Below are 9,126 nucleotides of genomic sequence, written 5' to 3'. Positions count from 1 at the left end.
ATATATATATATATATATATATATATATATGCATCAACTCCCTTTTCCTAATATTGTGAAATTCATCACAGAAATAGTAATTTTAAAAAGAAAAAGTCCATTGCTTCGTACATGTGAAAAAATATGAAATGTGATGGTGAGGAGAAAATAAGTGGAGAAGTGGGAGTTGTAGGTGGTTTATAAAACAATTTTTTTTTGTTTTATTTATTTTTTTACTTAATGCACATTCAAATAAAAGCTTATACGTAAATCAAATTTAAATTTGTCTGATATTTTCAGATTTATATATATGAAAATAATTTCTATTTTTTAAATGTAATAATTGAGAACTTTAATTAGTTTAGAATTTAAAAAATTCTGAAGGATTAGGATAGAAGTGGGAAGTTAATGCGTGTCAACCTCCATTCAATATTTAGTCATTTTTAAGCAAGTTTTTCAGTTACTTTAAACCTGTAAAATTGAAATTTGAAGTAAGAAGATCATAAAAAAAACAATAAAGGAAAGTATATAATGATAGTTTTGTGTTGATATAATGACTTTTGTTATCCTATCAACATAGAATTTCCAATATAATTAAATTTGAAATGAGAAAAAAATATCAAATGGCATATCCAAAATTAGAAAGCCATGCCAATGGACTCCTCCTCCGTTTCCTTCATTATCCAATTGTTACAACTCCTCATTTGATAGTTGACTGTTAAGATTTACTGGTTGAATGGATACATAAGCCTTTAATATTTTGTCTTCTAGATAATTACCATACAGTTAGTTATGAGTCATGCTTATCGTTCATTCAATTTTTATATTTCGGTTAAATTCTTTTTAAAATTTTGAAATTAATCTATCTAAAAAATATTTTGAATTAATTTATGAGTAAAGATAATCTCAATTAACGTAGCAGATTCAAGAGGAAGTTTAAGAGAAATGGGATTTTATTTTTAAATATTTTTTAAATTCAAAGATGAGACTTTTCGATGACATATTGAGTCTTTTTTTTTTAGAAATAATTTAATTAACGACGTGAATAACGTGATCGAATCATAATTGGCTTGTGTACGCAAAATGAAAACTTTTTTCAGTTAACAAATAATGACATAAATGAACCTTTTCTCAAAAGGAAATGACATAATTACATAAATAAATCAATTCTTTAACGGATGACATAGATAATTCTTTTTTCAAAATTTGATGACATATTATTTATTAATATATATACAGAGTCCAACAAAAAGTACTGGATTCGTAACAATAGATCCGGCCCTGTCAGAAACCAATTTACATTCCAGAGTATCTTCTACCTTATTCATTAGTACTTGGAATACCTTCATAGATCTATTGCTTTATGCAAAAGGCTGCAATTTCTTGAGTTAACACGTCAAAGTTCTTCTTTTACAGTCATTTGTTATTTTACAATTTCTGTATCTTTGAAGATTTGATAAAGTTAAAAAATAATATGCTTTTACTTTTGTTTGATTTTTCCCTTTTGTGATTGCAGTGGGGTCTAAATTTCCAACATTCTTTTCGTAGAATCCACTTAATAAAACCTTTAAACAGCTGTATCCTGTATGAAACTTTAATTAAGACAATTGTGTTGCTCAAATGATAATAATATCAAAATCTCAACTTTACTATGTATACAAATGATGAATAAATATAAAAACTTTCTTATCTAAGCTAGCTCTACACAGAAATAAGGAATTTAATCTTTTTACCTTAAAATGATCATTTTGTTTTTGACAGAATGCTGCAGCCTCTTATTCTTATTACGTGCTTTCATGGTTTGACATGCATATACTCCGTTTACTGTTCCCTCGTTATTGAGCTGCACGATTTAATGCTAATCTAACTTGTGCCTGTCCTCCTGCAACATTGTAACGAACTTTGAGATCCTAGCATCAAGGTGATGAGCTATCGTCATCCCAACTCCTATCTTGTCTCGCGTTGTATCTGTTTAAGACTGGTAATGATGCAGTTGTAGCTATTCTGAATGATCTGGCAGCACCAACCATTGTTCTATCCTGCATCATTCCGACATCTTTGCACACGCTATCCAATATGCAGAGGAAGTCTCTTACAATCAGAAATATTCTGAGAGGATGAGCTTCTTCTTTGGCAGCATCGCCATGGAAATATTCCGTTACCTCTTTGACCATCGACAAAGCTTTTCTCTCTTCCGCCTTGATCCTCACAATACCATCTTCTGCCTCCTTTAGAAATACTTTCATTGACTCAAAGAAGTTCCCTTCCATGCATGTCTTTTCGTACTGCAAAACCGACCTAACTTTAACAAGTCCTGCCTCAAGCTTTGATACGTAGCCACTTAGGACATCTGAGTCCATTCCTGCTGCTTTTTTGACATTGCAAAGTTCTCTGCTTAATCCGCCAACTACCTGCAACCCTTGCTTCTTGAATTCTTCCTCTTTGAATTTGATATTTGATAAATTATTATCGTCCGAACTCAGACCTTCTGATCTGATAATCTCCTGAACCACAAAGTGAAGCAAGGTTGTCTTTCCATCTGTTCCCTTTATATCTATTAATTTCAAAAGAGTTTCGAGTTTGAAAGCTCTTGCATCACCGCGGTTAGTGCCAACATTCATGCGGTTTCCTGCTCTCAGAACAGCTTCAAGGAGTTTGAAGAATAGTCTGCTGTTCTTCAGTTCTTGACTTGCTTCCTGTTGAAAATTGGCTCAAATTTACCAGTGCAACAAGTGTCGTAAAGATTCTTAGAAATGGCTCATCAATAGACATTAAAATCAAATCCAAATTCAGTAAATAATGAATGTGTTTCATCCTAATCAAAGTCAAGGACGGAGCCATGTGGGAGCAAGAGGTTGGCTGAAAAGTTACACTATATATGCAATGTTTAATTATTTTCTATGTATAAATAGAAGATGTTGAATCCTCTCAACTTCTTCGTATTTTGAACTCCCTCAATAAACATTCTGGCTCCGCCACTAATCAAAGTAATATATGTATGAGTTTTAAAGGACTGATAATACCTCAAGTGTCTGGAAAGACTTCCTCAAATCCTTTACTTCAGCATCAAAATTTGCTCTATACAGCATGGCTTCTACTCTTTTGAAGGCAAATGGAATATCAAGAATAGCCTTGAGGAATCGCTCTGCCGATCCTAATTTTGAAGTGTCCCCATTGTAATCTCTTAGTTTTATCTCTTCTTCCTTTGTTGGAGCCATCTTGACCAAACTCTCGAGAAGTTCAGGCCCCAATCCTTCTGCACTTCCTGTTGTCATCAAAATACATTCTCATATATATGAATTTTGAAGGAATACTTTCCATGACGATCAAAATAAAATTTAGCCATCATGTAAAATGTGTTTCATGACAAAGATATTTTCTGGTGTTTGGTTTACTAAACCAAACAAACATCGGAAAACATTTTTCATGAAAAATGACTTCTGTAACACCAGAGCACACCTTATTAATGCAGAGTAGAAGATTTCACATCATACCATCTAAAAGGGATTCAGAGACTTCATCCTTTGTTACATTCAATGCTCTCAACATTATGGCAATGTTCTGTGATTTTTTCGGGTCAAGAACTCTGTTCTCCTTCTCAACCGTAGGACGGACTGATTTCTTAGCGACTTCATTTGGTACTGAATTTACAGAATTACATCCAAAGAGTGACTCCATCATGTTTTCATTTAATCTGAAATACATATAAAGATATTTATGATATGAAACTACATGCAAAATAAACATATCTTTGTTAATCAACTTACTGGAAAGAGCTCGATTTCAATTGATCCCACACTGTTGCTCTCTCAGAAGTCGCTCGTACTTTGTCCCAATGTAAAGGCTTCAACCTGGGCTTTGATTCATCCCTAGTGTCGGTATCATGTATGGCTTCTCCTCTTTGTTCTTCCAAATGACTTCTCTTCTCACTCACAACATAACCTGATCTTGGTGTGGGACTACTTGATTGAGGCTTTACAGATAAAGAACTTCTTTGTGATCGTGGCGGCTCAATAGAATTGGTGACCTAAAAACAAAATCATCATAAACTCATTTCATATGAGTCATATATTAATGAGACACAAAATAACCCTCTTTCTAATTCAAAGAAATATATAATATAACCCTCTTACCCTTGAGGCAACTTTGCCTCCGAGGACTCGAGAGGTTGATAGTGGAGGTGGAGGTGGCGGAGGAGGAGGAGGAGGAGCTGAAGGTTTTGATGTCTCTTGTAATTGGTTGTTTGGTGATTTGAGCCTGGACATATCTGGTGGAGGAGGTGGTTGTGAGAATTTCACTCTTTGTGGTACATAAGTTAGTGTTGGCTTCTTATGCTGCTGCAATGTAACTTCTTGTGATGGTGGTGGAGGAGATGGTGGTGAAGTTTGCTTAACTGATGGTACAATTATCGCGCGTTTTATATCAGGAGATGAACACGAAAGAGACAATCTAGGGGATGTTCTCTTTGAATGAGGAATCGAGTTATTTGATCTTGTCATTATGCCAGTACTACTACTACTAATATTATATGGTTTGTAAATTTTGGTTTCATCGTCATCAGATGAATTTATTATGGCAGGAGGAGTGAAAAATGTAGGATTATTTCTCAATGAGGGAAGTGGTTGGAGTTCTGGACTTGGTCTATACCTATCTGATTTCTTAGCAGGACTCAATTTCCTGTAAGGGGAAGTATTATTAGCAACAATGGAGTGATTAATTTGGGTTTGTGAGGCTGCTGCTGCTGCTGTGGCTGATGATGATGGTTCAACAGTACCAATGTAAAGAAAATTAGAAGGTGGCATTCTTGATTCTTCTTGAAAACTATTGGTGTTGTGGTTACTAACAAGTTTTTGGGTTTCATCTGGGTGTTTTGTTTTGTGTTTGTAGATGTAGAATCCCAAAGCAGATAACATTCCAAGAGTAACAATTCCAACAGAAACTGCAATTGCAAATTTCTTGGTTGGGTTTGTTGGTTGAGGAGCAATTGAGTTGTTTCTTGAAATTGGTGTCCCATTTGGTTGAATTTGTTGTTGGGGTTGATCTGGGGTTTGTACAGTTGGGACTTCTGGGAAAAAAGGGTGATCTGGGGTAGGGAAAATGGGTTCAGAATTGATTTGTGGTGGTGGGGGTGGGGATGATGAAGTAGATGGAAAGAGGGGTTGATGAAGAATTCTTCTGGTTAAGGGATTAATGTCAATGAGATGTTGAATTTGTGTGTGTTCTGCTGCTGCTGTAATAGAAGATGCAGTGATAACAATTAGTACTAATAAAAAGTTGTAAATGGGATGAGCTCTCATTGTGTTGTTGTTTTTCTTCTTCTTTTTCTACAATTCATCTTCTTGTGGTTTTTGTTTCCAATTTCTTGAGATGGTAGAGAGAAGCTTCTAAGAGCAGCTACACTTTTAAAAGGGGTGTGGTGGAATCAAGATTTGTGCTTCTAGTGAATTTTGGAATAATAATAATAATAATAATAAATAATTATTAAAATTAAAAAGAGATGTTGTGATGGGGTTAAAATTAAAGGACCACGTTGATGTCCTTTACGGCTTGTTTGGGTGATTTATACGTGTCGTTTCATAATTTATCATATTGTATTGTATAATTTCGAAAGTTAATGATCGAAAACAAATTAAATTACTACTTTTTTCAAAAGTTTTACAGTTTGACTATCCATTATCCTTATTGCTCTTCATATGAAAGCACACATCGATGATATGTTGACCAAAATATTATTCTCACATGATAAAAAGTATGTGTAGACCGACTCAACATTGAAGTGTGTTTTAATATACAAAAAGTGATAGTTTAGATTATGAAATTCGTGAAATGTAGTCATCAGTCGAATGACCTAGAATTCATTTTCCCTCAATACCTTCATAGTCGAGTCCATCACATATGATTTGCCTAGTACGATTTACATTCTCTGTATGATTTGCATGCTATTACATAATGAAGATTTACCTAGTGTGCACAAGGTGGTCGCCACAAAGTGTTATAGCGATTGCGAATTATTCATGTATTTCAGAAACAATTCGTGGACAGGTGATACTAGACATCCGAATAATTAGAGGTCATTGAGTATGCACTTTCAAACACCTCAATTTACAAAATGATTATCTAGATTCCTTCTAAATTTATGTGTCATGTCAACATCAAATTAAATTATCTAGACATATGCTCTCAAATTTAAATACTTACTTAACAAGTATAGTATGGAAAAAAAGGTTGCCTTGCATTTAAATTGACCGTTACTTAAAATGAATGTATTAATACTCCAACTAGCTTTGTCATTTATTAGTGGTGACTTTGTGAGTGGGGATAGTATAATTTCTTTTTCTTTTTTTTGCATAAAATAAAATAGAGAGTAGTAGCCCACATGATTAATTACTGTACCCGTCAAAAGCTAAATCTACCTAACCATATTTTCAATTTTCGCCCTCCGTATTTGGATTGACTTAAAAATTGGTTAAATATATTTTTAAATCAGTTTTTAAGTTCTGAAAATGTTTGACAAATATAAAAAATAACTTAAAATAAGTCCAAAAAAAACAAAAGTAGGTCTCTTCCTACTTTTTATTTTTTTGACTTAAAAGTCATTTCAATTTAACCTAAAAGCTATTTTTTTTTAAAGTCAATTCCAACGGAATCATTTTATATCAACCTACCTATTTCTTATCAGCTGAGTTATTTGGCCTGGTTTCAAATTAATTCCTTTATTAAAAGATTGTTATAATTGAAACACACATCGATTTACCTATTTTTTGTGTCCTTGCAAATTATTTGATCTATTATTTAATATTGTTATAATTAAAGCATGTATAATTGACCTGATTTCAAACTATTTGCTTATTTAATAGAACTAGTTAATTACCTTGAATGATTATAGTAAATTTATTGTGTTCTCGTTATAAATCTAATTCTAACAGGTAAAATATAATTTTTAAATATTATATATAAATATCTTTTTTTTTCGGATCAGTTCCAAAACTCATGACAATACCAATTCAAAAATTCGTTCAAACATCCCAGGCCAAAAGTTTGATAGAATATGTTTTCTATTATATCTCGATCATATCGATTGTATTCCCTCCGTCTCAAATTGTGTGGTAATTTCTAAAATGTTTAAGTCATTCACGATTTCTTAAAGTTTTTTACGTGATTTACTTAGACAGTTCAACTCAACATTATACCTATCAAACACTAACATACAATTAGTTCATAAATTTAGAATTTAGTAAATTTTCCAAAAGAAATTTAGAATTATAAATTCAAGTTTTTTATTTTCTTACTTTTAAAAGAACTTTATTTAATATGTTAGAAGTTTTAATTAAACTATTCAATCTTGTATTAATAATATAAATATAAATAAAGTTCTTAATAATAAGATCTATTACAGTGTATTGTAAACACATAGCTAAAATCCCCTTTACTTAAAATAATCTTTGTCAATATAAATAAACAGTATTATCAACCTATGGAAAAAAATTGTATATAAAAAGAATTTTTTTTGAGATATTTACCCAAATTTTATATGTTTATCTAATATTTTGGATAGGTACCTTTCTAAAACTTTACCTAAATACTAATATACATTTTTTAAGTGATACATGTTGCCAGACAATTATTATTTTACAACATCAATATATGCATATTTGTGAGAATTTTGGGTATACCAATAGTGTTTTTTATTGTTCTTGAAATTTGTCTGGAAATTGTTCTTGATTCCTCACTCTTTATGCAAGCCCTTTTAGCTAATTTTTTATTTTTTGCCCCCACAAATTTTCATTTCTTGGACTAACTCAAATCTTACCATTGCACATAGTTTATTACATGAATTTATCTTTGTTGTGGTTAATGCAGAGAGATGTGATATATAGTTACTTGATCCATATTGTTGACTTATGTTATTTTGGATAATGACAAACATGTATTGCAGGGGCATCAGGAAGGGACACGATTGATCCACTAAATTACTAAAGAAGTGGATGCAGTAAATCAAGGATTTGAATGATTCTCCAAAATCAATTCAATCCACAATTAAATCAACTCTAATGGAGCCAGAAAGGTAAGAGCAAAATCCAACCTTCAAGATAGCAAGAAAATCATAACCAGCATTTCAAAGATATCTGATAGACAATCAGTCAAATATCGATTCAAAGCTATCAGATAGACAATCAAATCTGCCAAATATCAAGACTACAAGAAGATCTTAAGATTAAGAAAAGGAAGATTATCAAGATCACAAGAAGATCTACAAGAAAATTAAGAGAGGTGAATTAAAATTCCTTTAACAGGAAATTTATGTATAAACTTACGATTTAATTCATACTTATGCATAAACCATTTTTTATATACATTTTATACAAGATTAATATATTATGTATGATGATTCTTTTCCAAATATATATTAATCTAATTGACATAAATATTTTCAAAAATGGTTTACGTTTGAAGATTTTCCAAAAAAAAATATCTCGTTTCTTGTATATTCTTTCCAATATACAAGATTAATATATTGTGTAAAAATTGTTACACAATTCTCGAGAGTTTGAAGTGAAATGGTATTTCCCTTTTCCCTTTTTGCGGGTTCGTAATTTGAGTAAGGGTCTTTCACCTATCTAAATTCGGGCTTTTATGAACTCTCACCCTTTTTTTGGGGGGGAAATAAAAAATAGAGGAGATTTACTTTTGATTTTTGACTTATTTTAAGTCATTTTAAACTTATTTCAAGTCATTTTCTACCTTATCAAACACTTCTTAACTTATTTTAAATCATTTTTTACTTTTTTTTTTATATTTGTCAAGCACTTCTAAAAGTAAAAAACTAACTTAAAAGTAGATTTGACCAATTTTTAAATCAATCCAAATATCCTCTTAATTTTGCGTAATTTTTAACGTTTTCTTCTTTTTAGAGTCACTTTTCTATTTTATCTAAGTTTATAATAATGGGCCGATAAGCTCACCATCTAATTTGCTTCATATTTTATAGGATAACTACAAGATATGTTTCATTCTTTATTAGAATTTACGAGTCGGAGATTTGAATATGAATTTGCTTTCAATAGAGAATAATTTATCCCTAAAATATAAATTTAAATTAAATAAGCTTCAAAATAAATATCAAATAACTGAATAAAAAGTAAAAAA

The 9,126-nt window shown here is 31.4% G+C and overlaps 1 protein-coding gene across 2 annotated transcripts; it reads right to left on the bottom strand.

Annotated features, from left to right (window-relative positions):
* Nucleotides 1–1,470: 1,470 nt before the first annotated feature.
* LOC102588979 (formin-like protein 6) lies at nucleotides 1,471–5,400 on the bottom strand. 2 transcript variants are annotated; one of them, XR_001472972.1, is made up of 6 exons: nucleotides 4,113–5,400; nucleotides 3,747–4,006; nucleotides 3,474–3,673; nucleotides 3,003–3,244; nucleotides 1,713–2,675; nucleotides 1,471–1,561 (listed from the first exon to the last, which is right to left on the bottom strand). XR_001472972.1 is itself a non-coding variant. In XM_006343149.2 (5 exons), the coding sequence occupies exons 1-5, from the start codon at nucleotides 5,274–5,276 to the stop codon at nucleotides 1,896–1,898; spliced, it is 2,646 nt and encodes an 881-aa protein (XP_006343211.1). In that variant the 5' UTR covers nucleotides 5,277–5,400; the 3' UTR covers nucleotides 1,607–1,895. The 2 variants fall into 2 exon arrangements, 1 of the variants encoding a protein (XP_006343211.1); XM_006343149.2 differs by lacking the exon at nucleotides 1,471–1,561 and having other exon boundaries at nucleotides 1,607–2,675.
* Between the last annotated feature and the right edge of the window lie 3,726 nt (nucleotides 5,401–9,126).

Source organism: Solanum tuberosum, unplaced genomic scaffold (assembly GCF_000226075.1).
Source record: "Solanum tuberosum cultivar DM 1-3 516 R44 unplaced genomic scaffold, SolTub_3.0 scf00042, whole genome shotgun sequence".
NCBI classification, from domain to species: Eukaryota; Viridiplantae; Streptophyta; class Magnoliopsida; order Solanales; family Solanaceae; genus Solanum; species Solanum tuberosum.
Note: the sequence above shows the minus strand (reverse complement) of the source record. Positions and strands in the feature narration are given on the sequence as shown.

Bases quoted from the DNA above. Each gene is read 5' to 3' on its own strand.
- LOC102588979 (XM_006343149.2), bottom strand. From the start codon at position 5,276: ATGAGAGCTCATCCCATTTACAACTTTTTATTAGTACTAATTGTTATC. The intron at 3,674-3,746 runs GTAAGTTGATTA...TATGTATTTCAG, and splicing joins TTGAAATCGAGCTCTTTCCA to ATTAAATGAAAACATGATGG. The intron at 2,676-3,002 runs GTATTATCAGTC...AATTTTCAACAG, and splicing joins AGTCTTTCCAGACACTTGAG to GAAGCAAGTCAAGAACTGAA.